Source organism: Rhynchophorus ferrugineus, unplaced genomic scaffold (genome assembly GCF_030347505.1).
Source record: "Rhynchophorus ferrugineus isolate W39M unplaced genomic scaffold, kcgeb_rfMv2 rfM4, whole genome shotgun sequence".
In the NCBI taxonomy this organism is placed as follows: Eukaryota; Metazoa; Arthropoda; class Insecta; order Coleoptera; family Curculionidae; genus Rhynchophorus; species Rhynchophorus ferrugineus.
Genome location: NW_027472583.1, coordinates 41857635 through 41879443, shown reverse-complemented (window position 1 = coordinate 41879443; position 21809 = coordinate 41857635). Strand labels below are relative to the sequence as shown.

The 21809-nt window shown below is 30.3% G+C and overlaps 1 protein-coding gene across 1 annotated transcript; it reads right to left on the bottom strand.

The window, feature by feature from the left end:
* Positions 1–2882: 2882 nt before the first annotated feature.
* On the bottom strand, positions 2883–20780 carry LOC143195811 (acidic mammalian chitinase-like). The gene is made up of 8 exons (XM_076403277.1): positions 20627–20780; positions 15828–15971; positions 15564–15772; positions 10210–10334; positions 3532–3679; positions 3323–3466; positions 3141–3257; positions 2883–3085 (listed from the first exon to the last, which is right to left on the bottom strand). Exons 1-8 carry the CDS (start codon positions 20697–20699, stop codon positions 2945–2947), a joined length of 1101 nt encoding a protein of 366 aa, XP_076259392.1. The 5' UTR covers positions 20700–20780; the 3' UTR covers positions 2883–2944.
* Between the last annotated feature and the right edge of the window lie 1029 nt (positions 20781–21809).

The window sequence follows — 21809 nt, the reverse complement described above, 5'->3', positions numbered from 1 at the left end:
CGCCTTGCGCGTCTCGTAACCTAAAATTGACACTGCAACGATTCCAAGGCTGGACAACGGTCTCCAGTTTAATCGACGGTTCAGTTGGCATTACCATATTCAGAAAGTTTCAGGGAGAGCATACCTGCTATCTCCTCTGCTCTGCCCTTCTAGCAGACTTCCCACCTCCATCAAATGCTTATTTTACAAGATATTAATCCGGTCTGTACTCCTCTGCGGATCTAATGTCTACTTCAAGTTTGTTAAATCTAACGAGGTGAAACGGCTTCAAATTTTCCAAAATAAGCTCCTCAGGAGAATCCCAAACGCTCCATGGTATGTCAGAAAGAATCAAATTCATAGAGAAATTAACATACCAGAAATCAAGAACTTATCTCAATATCTCTTATTCCTCTCATATCTCAATTCATCCAGTCCCGTGTTACCTCAAGTTCGCGAATCAACAGTTAATTTCATAATGTGCTCTTTCGCCGGGTCCTCGTGTCCAACAATGGTGTCCCGGTTGACGACTACAGGGGTCAGCTGTGAGGCGGTTTCGGTTTAGTGTATTTGTAAGCCTAGAGGCAGTCCCATATAATAAATTTGTCGCAAGTCTCCGCGATCAAGTTCGCGTCATGCATTCCACCGCCAGGTTTTACGGTGGAATAAAATAAATGTAAACAAAATGGTTATTCATTTGTAATAATTTTTTTCAGCGTCATTTCATAATTTTTTCTGTCTCATTGCAGATGAACTGCTGGAAGCATGTAAGAATTTGATACTGTTAGATAGACAGAATAAATTGATAAGTTATTAACATAGTAAAGCTTTAATTATTTAAAAATATCGAAATTAAAAAATTTGAAAATTTTAAATCATTAAGAAATTAAATAATAAAACGCACGTGGCACTTTTAAACTACCAATTTAATTATTGTTCCTTTTTGGATTTCTTTTCTTTCTCTTTCTAATAAATAATTAGATGAAACTAAAGTAGATTCAAATTATTTATTAGGATATGGAATTGCCTATGGTGCGGAAATACATCATGTTACGAATTTACATTTGTTCTCTATTTTTTGTTTCAGCAGAGAAATTATCAAAATGTATGTAAAGGAATATGTCATATATAGAGGTGCTGTGAGCTTTTCAATAATATGCCAGTTGGTTAGATTGAATAGTAAACATACATATGGTGTTATCATATATTTAATATATCTTCTGTGAACGATCAAATAGAACACCTGCAACTAACATAGTCGATTTGTTAATAAAGCAAATATTAACTCTGGATATTTCATAAATAAAATGGCGAATGCAAATAATTGCACGCTGATGATTCCCATTTTCTGTTTTTATTAATCTATCTCAGGATAAAGATTTCAGTTAGGTCGTTTTGTCGCTTTTATTTCATAGCTGAATATATCTTTCGACATTTTTAACCTGTGCATTAGTCTGTTGTCTTTCGATGATCTTATTTACGTATTTCTATGGTATACTATTTTAAAAATATTTTAATATATTCACCGTCGTCAGCAAACTTATCTAGTAACAAAATACAAAATCGCCGTCTGGAACCGCAATGGCACGTAAAAACACGCTAGGACACTAAAATGTTTTATGACTAAGTAATGTACTGAAATAAAGCATTGATGTAATGATGGTTTCCGAAACACACTTCACATATAAACAATATCCTCCAATTACCCAAAATATTTCTAAGCCTTCTCTAACACGTTAACTAACACATTTATTGCCGGAGAAAATTACAATGTAGGTACTCAAAAGTATTGCTCTAATATTAATAATATCAAAGAGTAGAGAACTGGTTAAAGCCATTAATACAGACAATTTACAACATAAGTTTCCTGGTGATAATCTTTTATGCTACAAAAAATATTGATACAAGAATCAGCCATATAAACAGTAATAGTAAGAGTTTTATATTTACTTTTAAAAACCGAAATTGGTATAGAAACAGCAACAATAAACACAAGAGAAATTATACGGGTATACGAAAGTGGTAATAGTGAAATATCTTCAAGACATGTCGTATACAGTTCAACAAAAATTTGCTGAAAAAGTATGTTATAAATTAAGAACTAAAGAAAGATTCTCTATAATGTGTAGCATATAGGATTCCATGTTTTAATTACAAAAAAAACGTCTCCCTCGTTTTCATTTCCAATTACTAAAATATTATATTACATTACCATAAAACAAGGCAATGAACACTTTAAAGTACATTCAATATAATTTGGAGCTCAACGAGGCACTGTACTGTATACGATATTGTATTTTCTATATAATACATCTGATCTACCCATTACATAAATCACTACAGTAGCCCCATATGCCTCGGCACTCAATCATAAAACATATAACGCGACCCCATCTGATTATAGGATATATAGATTATGGAGAAATAGAATAACATTAGAATATGGTATAATACAAAGGCTATACAATTGTACATGTCAGATCGGGACCGACCTGGACATATTGTTGAACCACTAAGGGTAATAATTAAAAAAATAACACGCTTATTTTTTCATATTTTAAACAATATTAATATATATGTATATATATATTTTTTCTTTTTTTGCTATGAAAATCATATTTCACATTTCTTTTTAGCCCAATATTCTTGAAAATAGAACCAACATTTTTGCTTAGCGTATTAACATATAGATGTTTCACATTATCTAATTACTATGGACGAGTTTTCTGTTTACGACCATATATCTAGTCAAGAGGACCATAAGTCAAGAGGAAGTTCCCAAATTCATGTATATAAATCAGTCAATGAAAGTCTTAGTGTCAATTTCTTTTGGTATACAACAGCAATTACATTTATGTAGTTTTGTTCTATTATATGATTGACGTATAATAAAAAACATGATATATAGTTAATATAAATTTATTTAAACATAAACTTAAATTGATTTTATTGCGATATAATTTATCTATTTCCTGGCTATATTCAAACCGTCGTTCATTGCTTGTAGCAGAGTTTGTTTAACTCCTGAATATTCCCCTTGTACATCATCGGCTCCCAAATGCCACGTAAATATTCCTTTCACTCCTTGTTCTACGCAATAGGCAGCCTGTTACATAGTGTGTATTCAATAAGAATCTTCATATATAGTAACTGATAATTACCTTGAGTTGTACACTTCTTTCTTCATCATAAGACACCCAAGTCGTGTCCAGGTACTTGTAATAGCCTTGTTGTTCCTCATCCCAGACGGTGTTATAATCGTTATAATTCTTCACAATCTAAAAACGGCGTTTTTTTTATAAAAATGCATTTATTATTAATTATATTTATTATTATTTATTACCTGTAAATATGTTGGTGTCGATGGACTGACGGTACCATTAATAAGATCGTGTATACCATGATTTGAAGCATCCTTTAGCTTGAAACTACGACCATAGAAAGGTATACCTACAGCCAAAATGTCCTTGGAAGCACCTGCGTTAGCCTAAAGAAAAGAGTTGTTTATCTTTAGATATATGAATATAATTATAATGTGCCAGTTAATTTTACCCAGTTCTTTATACTAGATTCTACATTGAGGTATTTTTTCTCGTACGCGTTGTCCAAAGAGGAAGGATACAGACCGGAATGAAGACCAGTATGCGCGCTCCAACTACCATAAAAATCGTAAGTCATGATGTTTATTATGTCAAGGTATCTGAAATAAACATTTCATATGTTACGGAACTTTAAGTAAGGATAATACATTTTGAAAAATACGACAAATTAATATAGTAAATAAAGCAGGCCTAGTTATTATAAGTTAAGTGTAAGTATTAATATATTTTTTATTAAAGATATACAACAGAAAATTAATTTCCCTGCGTCATTTCTCAAGTAATCTCTTAAGGTTCGATAAATCATTGATACATTTACGCAGATTATACAGACAAACAAAAAATATACTTGAATATTTTCAAGTGATTTCTATGTATTTTGGGTAAGGTGAAAACGAGAATAATATGGTTAAATAATAAAAGTTCCTGGACTTCACGAATTGGTTTATTGAGTAGTGACTATGTTTGAAGGATCCGAGTTGACATTTGATAAGCTTTGGTTTACGTCTAATTTTGCGAAGTTGGTATTTACAATCGGTTGAGAGGATCCAAAAAACTCAGGTAGGGTATTGTCAATTGTTGGATTTCATCCTAGCCAGAAATTATATAATTAGTCTGTTGTTCACTACGTTGGCTGCAGCATTACTCAACTGGTATTCAACTCGGGCTGCTTGCCGGCCTAAAGCTCAATGATGAGGACATAAAACGTAGAACTGTTAACAAGTCATATGATGGTGTCTTATAGCTTTATTACGTATTTGTTGGGTGTAGATTTAATGTGCTGTCTAAAATGACATTTCTCTCGAAAACTTGTTATAATATCTATAAGCCTATAGAATAAAGTAAAGGGCACTTTCATGTAAATGTTTCTAAAATATCTCTTATTGGTTATTCAGCTCATCCAATCATCGATCAGCTTCATCCAAAATACGAGAAGATGCTCGTGTGGTTGCATCATCAAACCTCAATGAGTTGAAAAGAAATTTTGTTCCTTTCAGTCATATTATAGTAGGAAGAATAGGCACACCTGTCCCATCAGTATTATATAAATTTTCCATATTTGTGTGTGGCATCCGCAATGTTCCTACAATATACAATAATCCGAACAGAAGTTGATTTTCTACACTATCGGTTTGCAGTCACGGGGTCTGTCATATAATGGTGTTTATTTTTATATAAATTCGTTGGTATGTATAAGAATATTTTCCAAAATATTCTTAGAAATAAACAAATTTTAGGCTTGAAGATTCGTTGTCACCCCTATGCCATTTTCACGAGTACCCGAATCTTCTTGAGAATATTTTGAAGTTGGTGTCTCACTTTATTGTTGTTAGAGTTTTCCACTTTGTTATCTTATCACGTCCTGTAAAACACGAAATTATTTTTGATAGAGTCAAATTATTTTCCTCTATATTCGAACTGCTTGGTTCTTCACATGATTGGGGTTCCGCTGAAACTATGTTTTCGGAAATTTTTGATCCTTGGTCATTCAAATCTAATTCACTCTCGTCACCTTCTTGTAGTATATCCTCGATTATGGTACTCGGTGTTACCGGCCTCAACCGTAGAGGACTCATTTTATAAATAAAACTCTTAATGTGACAAAACTTTAGTCGAATTCAATCGATTGTAGTCGAATATACGTAGCGCGACCACTTGTAGGTAAATTGAAATTTTTGCTTTTAATTAACTACAGATTCTATGACACTTACGTTATACCAAAAGTGATAGAAAAAAGCAAGAAATTATTTGTTATTTAAAAAGTTGCATATAATGATGTAAATGGGACTTTAAAACGAATAAAAAGATTTATTCATATCTTACATACAGCCTGTTACACATATAAACTTATTACGACATACGTTAAATGATAACACTATTAAGAATTATATGTTGATTATATTAACAATTAATTAAATATTTGAACGTTATTAAACTTAATTGTGATTATTTTTGCTTTCAGGACCTTGTTATAATTTCGATTGCGGATCTATTAAAAATATCCTACTTGAGTCTGAATAAATAATAACATATTCTTCGTGGAATTAATATTTCTAGGGAGAGCAAACACTTGACTGTAGAGTGGGTTAGCAGTAACGTTGGAAACTCTCGACTGAAAATAGTCAAAACAATCAATAGTCGCAAAACAATCGAACTATTCGATTATCAAAAAAAAAATAGTCGATTGAATACAGTAGTTACTATTGTGGTCAGACGGAGATGTATTAGATTTGAAAGAGGAAAGGTCGGAGATAATTGATTGAATATCTGTGCTGCATAGATCAGTTCATAAATTATTTAAAATTTGCAAGTGACAGTGTGAAAAAATGAATGGATGAATGAATGAATATGATCTCAAAATGCCTTTCATCGTATTTTAATACTTGGAAGGTAACAATGACGTCATATAATAAAAACATTGATTTTATTCCAACACGTGCTTAAAAATGTATCTATTATTACTTTTTGAATTTTCGTTGGCATAAAAAGAAAGGATATATTTGCTGGTTTTTCTGTTATGTTCAAAAGGATAGTCTAATTTTGGACGATGTAAAATGATTTTCATATCTTCTAGATTTGATTTGATTGTGAAAAGAAATTGAATAATGAAAAAATAAACACTAAATATATGTATTGTATTTTCTTAGTCAATATTTATCAGCTTTTAACTACTACGCCCCTTATAACATATCAATCTTCTGTGGTAAATCAGGAATATTTTAAAATTATTATTCGTTGAAACTTTAATTAAAGAAGTCGTAACATTCAAAAGGCTTGAACAAACATCAAAAGGCTTAGAATGGAAATAGTTAAAAAGATCTAATCGTTGTCAAGATAATATAAATAGAGTCAAAACTATTTAACTATTTATCAATCAAAATTTTCTTTTTGCTCTATTACAATTGTAATATTGAATCTAATAATATTAATATTATATAAATATTATATAATATTAATATTTTGTAATATTTATTATTAATAATATTATTATAATGTAATATATATAATACATAATATTGAATATAATATAATAAGAGTTGAATTAATAATATTTAAAATAGAGTTCTTAAATGCTGCTATATTAACGTATATTGTTACATACAATCAAAATAAAACATAAAACCATATTACATACATATAATGCATAAAGCAAATTCGGTAAATTATTCTCAAGGTTGCTACTAGAATAGAAGAACTAGTCATGACTGAAACTAGCTGACTATAAGTAGTCGAATGAAACAGCCGATAGTAAAATGTAGTGAATTACTAAACAGTCGATAGTTCCCAACACTAATTGTAACTTTTAAAATTTACGCTCTCAACCAGCGAACCTTGTATTAGGGATACCGAAAAATTAATGATATTTTTCGAAAAAATTATAGATATTTTCGATCGATATTTTTAGATTTTTTTTCAAAAAAAAATATATTTTTTAAATATTATAATTAAAATATAATTTAAAGGTTTAGTATATTTTGGTACTTAATTGTAAGTAATTGGTTTGTTAAAAATATCAATATATGTTGCAAAAAATTATCAATATTTTTTTTCCCGATATATCGATATATCGATATTTTTTGAAAATATCGAATATGAAATTCGTGAATTTTCGTCTACGTTGCTATTAACAATAACTTGAATAGTTACCTGATATGTACTTCTTAACTTATATTTTTCAACTTTATATCGTATTATTTTCCATGACGGACAGATGGACATGCACATATTGCAAAAGTAGTCCATAATTATCGATTAAATAGAGCTACAGAAGAACACTTGGCAGATACTGTAAATATAATAGATTACGTTGCAAACACACGTGTGAATGATATTCGAGAGTTAGTAAACGGAGACAACAAAAGCTACTTATATTTATTAAAATATTACTTATATTTGTTTGTTGTGCATTTATTATTGGTAAAAGTACATATAACGAGATCGTAAGAGGATGATCGTAATTTTTACCAACATTATATCAACATCAAGGTTCAAGCCAAGTTTATCATCAATTTGGTTCTTGTGGCAACTTTGGGGACGTTTTTCCAAATTATTAAGACACTTATTCAACACCATTTCCACTAGATTACAAAACGACAACTAAATTGTTATCATTAAACCAGACAAAGCACCATATGGAGAGCACGTGGGAAGATATAATGCACCAACTGTTAATGAAGTTAAAATTTTTATGATTGGCGACGTTTAAACATCGAGTTATACGTATACAACTCAGAGGTAATACGATATAGATCATACAAGATAACAATCGGTTTTGGAATGGAGAAAGAGAAGATGAATATATATTTAAACATTAAACAAATAAATCCAGTGAAAGGTACAACATATACATTATTTTTTAATTTTTTTCTACAAGTAACAAGAAACTTAACACGATGAACTTCCACACATACCAATTGAAGATCCGTGCCATTCAAGGTAATAACATTCTCCGATACTGTAACATGTGTTAGAAAATAGAAAGTTAGCGATTACGATACATTTTACAATTTTAGTCAAGCGTATCTTCATTCCGAAGACTACATACGTCTGCCTGATGATATCATCAGTAAAGTAGATGGAACAACTGAAATCGACAACATCGATGCCTCATCAATATTGGTAGTCGTTATATGCAAGAATATATTCACGGCAGCATGACTTTTGTGCGTACATATGCTCGACTCGATTTATAAATTTGTTTGTTGCGTGCAATCCAAAGTGGTATGAAATTAATTTTTTTAAGGCTAGATCAAATCTCCATTATTTTACTGCACGTGTGTTCTAACAGAAATTCCGATAAACTTGATTACACATCACTCTATATGAAAAATGACGCTTGAGTAGCACAACGTCTGTAGGGTCTGGTACTGTATGTGTATAGATATTTCATATTTTATAACAACAACAATCTTCGAGCTCCAGTAATATGGACTTATCCTGATTTTTCTATTCAAGATCTACTAAACGAGATATTTCTCTCGTTATTAATAATTGTTTTTATGTTTTTGTTAGGGATCTCTTAAGACTATAACACTTAATCCTACTGAGTTAAAATCGATATCAACAGATTCCTTTACAATATAACACATGGGCTGAAAGTCTCACCATAACAAAGAAAACGCGGCTTTTTTTGTTCATTGGCTGTATTCATCAACATAATCTCTATCAAGTCACACACTAATTTCAGCGCCGCTCTAACATTTCAATACCACTTTTGTAGAACGATTTATCTTTTGCCTCAAAACAGGCCTGTGTCCAGTTGCTGTCCACTCGGATGACAATCGTTTTGATTCCGGAGTGAAGTGGTGGGTCCACGTTTCATCCATTGTCACATATTGACGCAAAATCTCCGGTTTGTTACGTTTAAACATGGCCAAACACTGTTTTGATCAACGGTGATCAAACGCGGCACTCACTTTGAATAGCGTTTTCTTATAGTCAAATACTCTTATAGTCTCTAACGATGTTAGCTGACTCACGCAACTTTTCGATCATTCAAAGCGATTTTGTGGATTTTTTTGATGTATTCTTGTTTTACTATCATATTTGGATGTCCATTGAGTTCTGCATTTTGTTGTTGTTCCTAATGGAGCTTAGTCCTTATAACACTCTTCAAGCTATTGCTTCGCTTGAACGGTATTTTTTCCTATCAAGAAGCAGTGTAAAATTAAAACACGAAATTGTGATCCATTGTTTTGAAAATAGCAAAAGTAGTATCACCCTTAGCACAATAACTCAGTACAATAACAGATTGTTAAACCACTAAGGCTAATAATAAAAAAATCAATTTTTATAGTTATTACTTTTTGGAGAACTTGAGTGTTTTGTGTTTTTTAAAAGAGGTATAAAGCAATATGATGAAAAGACTGAATGTAAATATAATAGTTATCATATGAAATACTTATGACCAGATTGTTAAACCACTAAGGCTAATAATAGAAAAAATCAATTTTTAAAGTTTTTTTGGAGAACTTGAGTGTTTTGTGTTTTTTAAAGAGGTATTTCTATGCCATGAGAAGAAGTAATGGCTATGATTGGACAATAGCTTTAATTGTATATGATACACATTTTTATAGTAGTATTTAGAAAAAAACCTCAAATATCGATAAACAAATTATATAATAAATGAAGAAATCGTCTTCAAATATAAAGAGCACATATATTATTATGTTTTTAAAAATAACTTTTAACTGCAATTAAAATAATATTATATTTTAATTACATTTTGAATGTCCCTATTTCATTTTCTCATTTTCCAATGTTACCCAATTATTCTAAACACTATAAGACGCGAATTCTAAACTGTACTTATAGTCGTTGGAGAAACACCGATTTTCTTTTTCATAACAAAGTGTAATATGAAAAAATCTACGACCAACTAGAAAATATGTTTAGTTGATAATATAATTAAATTATACTAATATTAAATGACAGTACAAAAGCGTAACTATATTAATGGAATAATAGTTTCATTACTTATTTATCCTCCCACATTCAAATTAGTTCTTTGTGTTCATATTTAATGCCCCAAACCCAAAGCAAACGCAAGCAGCATAATGCAAATCAAACAAACCTCACAAACAAGCAAACAGTCGGCGTTAAATCCAGATAAACTAGTTGATAATCTTACTTTGCCATCACAGGGACGTCATATCCATAACTCTTTGTCGGTATAGGATTCACAGCAGCGGTTAACAAATAGTCGTATTTTTTAAACTCTTCGGAAAATTCTTTTAGTAAAGCGCTGAAGTTCTCCTAAAAATAAAATTGATTTGTTTTATATACTTGAATGTACAGGTCTATAAATTAATTTTATAGGATTTAAAACTGATGATGATGTGACTGTGGCTTACAGCGCATTGTTTACTTTTGTAACTAAAAATTATTTGTGTGTGTAATATGGCGAAGGGTTGTGGTCAAAAAATAAAAGGATATCTTATTTTTTAGAAATAATTTACTCAAGTACATTATTTATTATTATTTAGTAATCTAAAATGACCAATGATCAGTTCAGTTTCCATACCGGACACAATTTACAAAAGTCTCCCGAAACGTAAAAAAAAGCTGGAATAACTTTTCTAGGCATCTCCAAGGTTTTTGAATAGGCACGTTACAAAGGACTAATTTTAAAAGAAAAAAATTATATCTTATATTTTACGCAAATTTACTTCTTTTTCTGGAGTATTCGATTTAGAACTTTAAAGCTTTTTTTCTGTTAGTTTTTTTAGCATGAATAACAAATTTTTTTCATGGTTTACCTAAAATCCTATAAACTAAAACTAGTTTTGATGAACATATTTTTATCAAAATTATGCATCTGCAAATATAGTTCACAAAACATAACTGAAATTACAAAATTAAAATATGAATTGTTTCAATATTCAGCTAATTCCTTGGATTGGTTTCCGGGTTTCATTGTGGGTCGAAAATAATTTTTATCAATCAAATCAGTCGTACTTTATGTACAAGTCGAGCACGATTCAAGGCATAATTTTAGATAATCGAAAATCCGAGACAAAATAGCCATAATAAATAACGACACTTATTGAAGTGTTTTTTTATGTTTTGATATGCAGCATTTAATATTTGAAGATAATGAACATTTTTAATTAACGATAGCTGTACGTGCTCGTATCAGATTAAATCGAAAGGTCGATATATTATGTATTGAAATAACATCGCTCATATGGCCACTGTAAGTTCTCATTATGCCATGAATCAGAATGATGAACTAATGTCTCAATCGGCCAAAAATCAGCAACAAGACGTAATTGTTCTGGATCTATTGTTAAAGCCATATGAAAAAGTTACTACACATGATAAATTTAACAATTTAAACGACGTATTGTTGTCAAAGAGACCATTAACAGTTACTTGCTAACACATGCAAAGTCATCTTTTTGTATATTAACGCTCGGTCGCATTTTTCAAAAGTTGTTAAAGACTGTTGCAGCTCCAATGGGAAATTAGTTTGAGTCCAGCCTAATCACCAGACTTTGCGCCTTCTGATTGCCATTTGTTTAAATCGGTACAGCATTGATGACTAACACATATTTTCGAAATGCCGAACGAGTGCGAAAATGAATCGATGAATGAATACGTTCTTTCGATATGGACTGGGACATTGAAGTGCCTCTTACAGTTTGTGACCTGCTGCTTCAATAGCCAAAAAATTAGATTTTTGAATCTAATTAGTGGATGGTGGGAATTAGATCAGTTAGTACATCCCGAAAGCCCAATAAACAATCACTATTTTTAAATCTAATCTGTGTGAAAATAATAAAAATATGTTAACTTATTAGAAGCTACAAAAATCAAAAGGAGTCGTAACTATAATATGACAAAATAAGCGACATACTTCTAGACATAAAAATTCTTTTTACTATAACAATAATTGTTCAATTTTACTTTAATTAAACGTTTTAATTTTAAAAAATCGTACGAATTAATATATTATTTGCTAAATATTGCGGTGTCATGTTTTTGTTTAAAAATATTCAATTGCTATAAATATGTTGATAATAATTTCCAGTGGAGTGGGAACTCCAAACACTTATAGTTATTTGTATAAATTCTCAATAAATCACTTATATTATGTTACTTAGTGAACAAAACGATTTAACGACACATTAATTAATGATATGCTATCAGTTTTCTTGCAAATAAAATCTTTTAATAAAAGACCTTAATGTAACAATTATTTATATGTTAATCGGCGTAGCGAAAATTTTGCCACCCTTTTTGAAGAAAACAGGGACACGTAAAGGCGTGAAATTTGGCACGGTTAAAGTATAAACGGAGGAAGAATTTTTAGGTTTAATATTTTTGTGCAATATGCGCTACAAATAAATATATTCTAATAAAACGGAAAACGCCCAACTCAAGCAACTTCGAATAGCAGTTTAGTGACACAAACTATATCTTTATATGTTTCTTTAAACCCAGGTGGCCGTGCGGGCTAAAAGTTTAGCTCGCGGTCTTACGCGGATAACTAAGATCGAATCTCGTTGGGGATAAAGTCATTTTAAAAGCATATAAAATAAAATAAACTATAGCGTTCGTTAAAATTAAGTGAACGTTTGTTTTTCGCATTTTAGACGATATTAAAATAGAAAGTGAGTGGTTAAAACATTAAACAAAGTTATTTCATTTTAAGAAGTGTTTTGTGTTACTTTCCGTTATTCCTTTATTGGTGGAATTATTAAAGAATTATGGCAGGTTTAGATATAATGTACCCGCTTTATCGGAAGTTATATACACTTATAGAATTATATACGTTTACCTTTCTATACAAGAAAAACAAAAAATCGAGAATAACAAGAATCGTCAGTTTTCTTTGCTTGCAGGATATTTATACTTTCAAAATCACAATATTGATTTAATTTGATGTTTGGCAGAGAAAAAGAAAAAAGTTCTTGTTTAAGGATTCTTATTAATTGATATGGTTCTAGAGACATAGTATATCATTGTACTAAAGGTAATTCTAAAGGTTGTTAAGATTTTTCTGTAAATTTTAGTGGTATTGACTTCTGATTAATTTCACGTTTAAATGGTAAAAGCATTTTTAAACAAATCACTAATTGAATATTACAAGTAATAAATACGTTAATGTGTGCATTAAGACTTAAAATGAATATTGCATAGAATATTAACAATAATCAACTAGTTTCATAGAATTTTAATTGGGACACAAAGAACATAAGACAAAGTAGAAAGTAATAGAATAAAGGAAAGCCATAGAAGACAAACTAAATATGAGCTATCTACAAGGGCGACATGGAGGTGTGAAATAAATAAATAGAAACAATGTAATTTTATATACAAATTTAGGTAAAGAAATTATTCTTTTAATCAGCGTGGTCCATTTGTTGCTTGTGTAATATATATTTTAGGTGAGAAATATGGATAAAGATAAGGAATGAATTCATAAATGAAGTAATAAAAATAAGCAATTATGAAACTAACCACATAATTTGCATAGATGCATCGAATAGGCCAAATGAAAGAAATTATGAATTATTAACAATACATTTGTAAACATTTTAAAGCATTGATATACATTAAGATGTTTAATAAGATATGTGACTATAGGACATTTCATTCTTTGGGCCTTGTGTCAATTATTTGGATTATCTACTTTATCGACCCAAGCTTTAGAAAATCAATAATTAATTTAACGATTGTAAATACATTCATTTAGTATATATTTCTAAATTAAAAAAAAATTAAATACCTAATTTTGTTCGTTATTTTTTTCATAATGTTGTTCATCAATTTCAAAATTGTTTTATTCATATATTTACTGTTTTAATATATAAACGTCTATAAATTCATTTATTATTCCTTACTACTTCAGCTCCAAAGTTGTTGGATATCTGAAGATAATCTTACTTATGATACTTTATTACGATGCTCAGTGGCATGGTAACTTACACTTATGAATACTTTGTTGATTAGTGAAAGTTAATGGAAATTAGTTTTAAAGCAATGCAATTTAAAAAATGTTAGTGAGTCTTAGTTCCTATAGTATTTTAATTAATGTTATATATCAAATAATTTCTGATCTTGTATTGAAAATACTGCAAAAACAAGTTTTAGTAACATACAATTTTTAAATTAGTCCTTTCACTTTATTATGAGAACTACATGATGGACCCGCTGTTTACGATAAGCCTCGACGGTAAAACTACTGACATGCAAGTTAGCAACTCAGTAAATATCCGGATTATCCGGCTTTGTCGTTGGTCTAGCTTGGTATTGCATGATTTTAGATTTTTGTCTGTAGAGAGTCACATTTACAATCGCATATACGTATACATGCACGTGAGGTTCTGGCAGGAACCAGCGACTATTTTAACAAAAGGGGAACAGCTATGTTCCCTTGGTGGTTGCAGTTACTAAGTCGGCAATAGTTATAAATATCATATATCGTTAGTAAATTTTATTATCGTATCGACATAATAATAATGGTACCACAATGATAAATTAATGATATAGTTAATATATTTAGTTTAGAATAGCTATTATTGATTTGTAGGTATCCTAACTATTTTTTCACATTAAAAAGATATCTGTTTAGAGAACATTTTATATAAATTCCTATAACTCTTTCCCATCTTCCTGGTTATATGGAGATACCGCATCGAAATAATGATGTTGGTTTGGAAGGGCTCCAATCATCGATCCACTTTCATATTTCTATAGCATTTTGAAACTGCCGACAAGACAAGTCATAATCACTCTGAATAAGTAGTAATCAGAAAGCGCTATGTTAACTGAATACGCTGGTTGCAGCAGAATTTCCCATTCGAGCTCCAACATTGTATACTTCACAACTCTTGCAACGTGTTGCCGCTCGTGTACTTGCTTACTATTGATAGTTTCTTTTACAAAGATGAGTCGCTGAGTTTGCATCGGTAGACATCTAAAGTAATAGTTTCATGCGGTTTTAGTTATAATGCACTACATCTTGCTGATCCTACTATTTGCGCCGCAAGACTTTATGGTCATTGATATTATGCTTCGGCATCGATGTGGATGATTCGCCTGGACCAATCCATGCTTGGAATTGTCGTAGTAGCTTTAGTTCTTATCGCCAGTCACCACACGCCTCGGAAAACTCAGCTTTTTTGTCTGGAATGCAATGAAACCGCAAAGTTGAAACGGCTCAAAATGGCAACTTTAGCCAATTCGTTCGATAACATTTTCCATCCTTTTGAATCTTCCCCATCGCATGTGAACGTGTGGAAACAATCGTTTTATCAACTGCTAACCTGTATTTTTTGACTGTTTCAGCTAAGTTCAAAGAGTTGATTTTGTGCAAATTTTGCAATATCTCCCAACGTTATTAAACATTTGAAAAATCCATTTCTGTTAACATTATATCTATTAGTTCAAGTATGGTAATGTTTTCAATATCAAAATAACAAGTAGTAATTTAGAGTTGAATAAAAATATGCGTTAAAAATAAACTGTAGAACTTACAAGATCTGATGAGGTAGGAAACTCCCAATCAATGTCTATTCCATCATAGTTGTAGTCCACCAGCAGCTGGTAAGAATTTTTAATTAGAGCTGCTCTAAGCGTTTCATTTGCAGCTACTTTAGTGAAGCTTCCGTCGCTAGTTACTAAACAAAATAGTAATTTTAAATCCGGGTTAGAGTTCTTAAGTTCAGCGAGTGGCTTAACAAATCCTGTAATGAAAATTGGACTTTCAAATATACACCTTCCTGATTATATTTATATTACCTTTTTTCTCATTCTGTATAGTCACTGAACCATCAGCGTTAACAGCAACGAATGCATAGTAAATATGAGTCAGCAAATCAGGATTGATGTCCGATATTTTCAAGGTGTTCGAGGCACTCGAGAAGTAGTAACCTCCAACATATCCTAAAATTTAATTATATGTTTAGAATTCAAGAAAAAAACTTTGTGTATTTTTCATTTTATATTATTAAAATAAGTATCTTTATATATTAAGAAGTTTTTTTCTCCCATTTTGAAGAAAATAGGCACTACAAATAAATAAGTTCTAATAAAATGAAATCCACCCAAATCTAGCTCTCTTATGCGGTAAATTATTTACCGTTTTTGCCATATGTAAATCGACTACGGACGTGTAATTTTGTGTTGTGATGTAAAGTTTGGCAGCATTGTACCGCAAAATGTGCCGGTAGAGTAATTTTAAATCCTTAGGTTTTGTATTTCAAATGATATTAAAAATATGCAAAAAAATTAACCGACTCCAAAAAATAAATAAGGAAGTCACTAAAAAGTATAAAATAATCAAACTTACAAAATAATCAAACTCAAAAAAACCTTATAGTTAAAAAATAAAAAAAATATGTGTTTAATAATCGTAAAAACTAAATAAAAAAACCTTATTTAACACATCTATTACACGGACTATTTATTCTACTATATACACACAATTTAGCATAATACCTACCTAAACCTATTTATCTATTTACAATATTATTTTAACTTCTACCAACTGATCAGTTTGAAGTCGATACGAGCAACAAATTAGATTTGTTTTGTTAGTAATTTAATTTTTTAAGGTTGATTATTGTTTAATTCTTAATGAGTCCCTTTTTTATTTTTTGAAATCGGCCAATCTTAGTAAATATTTTATTTTTCTCTTTTTAGTGTTAGATATTTACTGAATAAATTAGTGTTATGTTGTTAACTATTACAATGGGTAGGCTAAGTAAAGAGTAGTAGCTAATAAATAGTGCAGCCCATATGAGGAAAAATATTAAAAAGAAACAATGATTGAAAATAAGGAACACTTCAGGGCCTGGGTCCGCTACCTAGCCTAGGTGATTTGACAAATGTTCTAACCAAACCAGAACAATAACGAGAAGCCGTCGCTCCCACCAGGAATCGAACCCGGACCTCCGCGTGGGCTGAACACTCTAACCACTATACCATAGAGACAGTTTCCTGCAATATTTTTACGGCTTTCCGTCATAGCTAGTGCTTTAAGAGCAAACTGAACGGCTTTTGCACTGAACGACATTGGTAAGCAAGCCCTTACTAAATACTCCTCAAAACCCCCGAGGGGTCCGGTCCCTGCTTTCATCATCAGCTTACTTAAATAACTTCAATGTATACAATTAGTTGTCTATATGTCCCCATAATATTTAAAGAAATATTCTCTAATTTCTATCCGTTGAGGAGTTGTGTCTTCCGTCACATTAGCTCAGAAATAACGTTATACACAAATATCTGATTATTTTAGATAAAAAAGTATGTCAAAACATTGTACGTGCCTTTGAAATTTGACGGTTTTCTTCAAATTCCCATGATTTCACCATTAGATCCTGATTTGCTTCTAATGGGACCACCTTGGAAGTGCACTCTTTCGAATAAAAAAAAGAAAAGAAATTTGAAAATCGGTCCCCAATTGACGGAAAAATCGGTGAACATACATAAAAAAATATACAGTCGAGCATAGAACCTACTCCTTTTTTGAAGTCGGTAAAAAATGAAAAGGAAATGAATTAAAACATTAATGAACAATTTCCTTTAACTTTTGGTTATTCCCGTATTGTCGAAACTATTAAAATGTTATTGTATAAAAAGGTATCGTATAAAATTGTAAAAATTTATGTATCCGCTTTATCGGAAAGTATATTTAGTTGTGAAAGGAAAACACGACTTTTGTGAATTTTTTTTTCTAATATATAGGTTAATTATATTCGAGTATGATAAGAATTATTTGTTTAAAAGGTATTTAGATTTTCGCAACTACATTTTGATTCATAATATACACATAAATAATCCATTTTGAATTAGAATTAATAGAATAAGAATATTAATTCATTTTATGTCTGGTGATCGCAGAACAGCTGAGAAAATTTATTCTTGCATTAGAATTGATGGTATCTAATTGATATAATTCTGGAGACATGTATGTCCTTGTACTAGGGTTATTTGTAAAAGTATTAGAGATTTTTCTGTAATTTTATTGTTATTAATTATTTATACAATTGTAGGTTTTATTTGTAAATGGATTTCGTAATAAAGTTCTAACTGAATATTGTACTTCAAGAGTAATATTACAAATATTATTCTTGTTTTATTTACTTTGTTTTGTTTGTTTATATTGTGGGAAAAACATGATTAACTTAATACATTGTGGTCGAATTTCGATCACTGTGCTTTCACTATTAGACATATACTATTATATATAAATAATTAGATACGCTAACCTTGATTTGGAAAAATTAAAAGTTTAAAATAGTCACCCATAAATCTATAATGACATTGAAAGCTTTATACAAAAGTTGTATAAGCTTGGACATATAAAAAAAAATTCAAAAATTTGTTATGTTTTGCAATATCATATCAGGCATTACATTTCTTTAACTTTTGAAGAAATATGTTATTTGTCCGAATATTGGGAGATTATGCTCTTGTATTCGTTTAAGAGTTACATTTAATATAATCAAAGAAGAAAATATTGAATTGATGAACGGAAGATATTGTAATAGAAATAAAATAAAATCGAGTATATGAAATAAAATAAAATATACAACAGGAAATTAGAGCTCTGTATTCACAGTTATGTATTTTATATGTATTATAACATACATATTTTGCTCACAGAAACAACTAAAATTATTCAAAATCGTCTCTTAGCTGATTAAATAATATATGGGTATTGAAAATAGAATTTGGACAATTCAAGAAAACGGACATTGGTCTTCACTAAGACGGTACTGACATAATCTAATCTGTTTAATTTCGAAAGCAATTGAAATATTACTGTAACTTTTTTTACGCTTTGTTAATTGCATTTTTGGTTTTCACAAAGTTCAATTGCAAGCAAATTTTAGGCAAGCAATCGAACGAAACTATCTTGGGTGGCCTATGTCTATAATATGATGGAAATATGCTTTACCATCGTTCTAGTTGTTTCTTTGATATAATATGATTTGATTAAAAAGTGCTTACTTGTATTTTGATAAGCTTAGATTGGAAAAAAAATAAGAACATCAATGTGAACTGTTAAGAAAACCAAACTGACTGTAAAATTCGATAACTTTGATAGTTCACTACATATATTAACAGTTTTCAATTTAGTATTGTTGGGTTATTCAGTGTATACAGACGCTTATGATGAAAATTGCATTTTCGACTTAGTCAGCAAAATGAGCAAAATTGATATCGCGGAAGTAGTGTCAACTTATAAAGTATCTTTGCCAAAGAAAATTTGGTCTTTTCTTTAATCTTTCCCAAAGTGCTCTATGAGTATTCTCAATATTTAAGCCTATTTCGGCTGGAATTCTCCCAGGTAATATCTTGGTACCACTCCTGTATCTGCTCTATACTTCGGAAATCCCAATAACAAAAGAAACAATATTTGGAACATTTTTTACTGACAACACAATCATTATGATAAAATTCAAATGTCTAGCTAGAACTGTAAAAAAGTACAGGTGGCAGTCAACAAGATTTATAAATGGACAAGAGACTGGAAAATACAGCCTAAGAGCTCAAAATGCTACCCATTTTAATTATGTTAATAATGTTAAAAACTTAATTTTATCACTAGGGGGACGACCGAATCTTTAATCAGAATCAATTAACTACATCGACATCTCTCTTGATGGCAGGTTAAATTGGAAACATTATTTTAGACAAGAATCAGACCAGATCAGACTCAAAATCCACTGTACTGGTTAGTCCAAAAATACTCTCAACTTGAGCTAAAATCCAAGAGATTGCTTTATCACTTAATAAATAAGACAATTTGGACCTATGGGGTGCAAATATTAGATGGCGCTAAAGCATAAAACCAATTTGTAATCCAATGCTGCCAAAATACAGTTCTTTATTTAATTATCGATGCTTATTATAACATAGCAAAGAACACACATGACTTCCAAATCAAATCAATTTACGAAGCTATCCAAGATTTCGCCTTAAAGCATAAGGTTAGAATAAGGTTACCAAAACACTTATACAAAACACAAACACAAACCAAACGAAATTGTAAAGTGTACAAACGTTAGTCAACAAACGTTAGTCTTAACTTAAGCTTAAGTTCTTATTTTAATTTAATTTTTTTTTAATTTTGGAAATGCTTACTGATATATTTATCCTGTACTCGCCTTACAAGAGAAGTATAGTATTTAATTAACTTACAAATTAATATTATACTAAACATATCTAATATAAGACGTAATAAAAAGTAATATTTTAACTGACAAAATCAATATTGATTCAAATAAATAATTAAACTAATTAATCAACTACAAAAATAAAATTTATAATTTATAATGAATTCAATAATATAAGTGGTAAATATTTACTTTAGCTAATAACAGTTAATCGATTATTTTTTTAAAAAGTATCTATCATTTTCATTTATATAATACTAAATTTTACTTTATATATTTCATCCTAATATTTAATCTATGTAAAGAATCTATAATTATTAATACACCTCTGTATGTTTAAATGATTTATTATTTTCCATATTTAACTATTTAATTTTATTACATTGTTACTAGTAATTGGTTGTTGGTACTTACGACTATCAGCGATCAAGAAGCCACATAAAATTACAAATAATAAGAGCACGCACTTCGCCATCTTTTGTCTCATGTGTATTGAAACATAATAAAAAATTGTGTTAGTTCTAATAACTGTATATTAAGGAATTCTAATCAATTATATATGATTGATAATAGACCTGTGGTTGATTGGTGCGTCAGCGATTCACTTATGCTTAGCGAAGGCAAAAATTATAGAATCAGCCAATTAATTTTATTCGGTAGTTGACGTTGAATAATTTACAGTTCGGGGATTCTTCTATGTGAATTACAGTGACCTAAAGAACACATTTTTTCTAATCATTGTTTATCCTTCTGTTATTAATCGTTCTTGTTGGAGCTTAATAGGAATTAATAGGATTTGTTTTGGTCGAAATATTTACTAACATAATTTATTATAATAGCACAAAACATCATTAATAGGGTCAGATGGAGAAGGAGCTCGATTCTTTTATTATATATTTTGTGTTATTTCATTTAACTAAATATATTGTATCATATACAGACGTTAGATGACTTTTCGATTAATATTTATCATCACTATTTATCTTTTATCTTGTTCGAAACCATTCTAAAGCGTTAGATATGAAGGTTGTAAATAAAGATGAGCCGTTTTGTCATCAACACAGCCACAAAAGTTGTATATCTTTAGTTGGTAAAAATGTAGTAAAACAATCGTAGAGCTAAATTTCAACAAAAGGTAAGATAAATATTATATTTAAATAAAACGATAATTGAATAGCAATGCTAAGCAGGTTAGGAAGAAGTATCACATGGACATGAGGTACAAAATATAACACGCGACGTATCAGCTTCAACCCTAATACTAACAATGATGGACGTACAATGAGATGAGATCAAGGGAAGGAGGCATGCGAGATCCTGCCACTAGGCTTAGTAGGCCTCGCTAGGGCAAGGCTAAGAACTCAAATAAGTAAATAAGTAAAATTCTGCTGTGCGCTCACTTCCCCCAATTTAGGCAAGAATGAAGGTGTAATGAGCACCAAACACAAAGTCAAAGTCAAACACGCTTAATACGCTGCCATCAAGAGCCACATACAAGAGCCTTTGTAAAAGACCAAATATATTGCCATTCATGGTCATTGTTTCTATTTCTGAGTATGCACAAAGGCGACAAATTCCACAATTTAAAAGAAGTGGC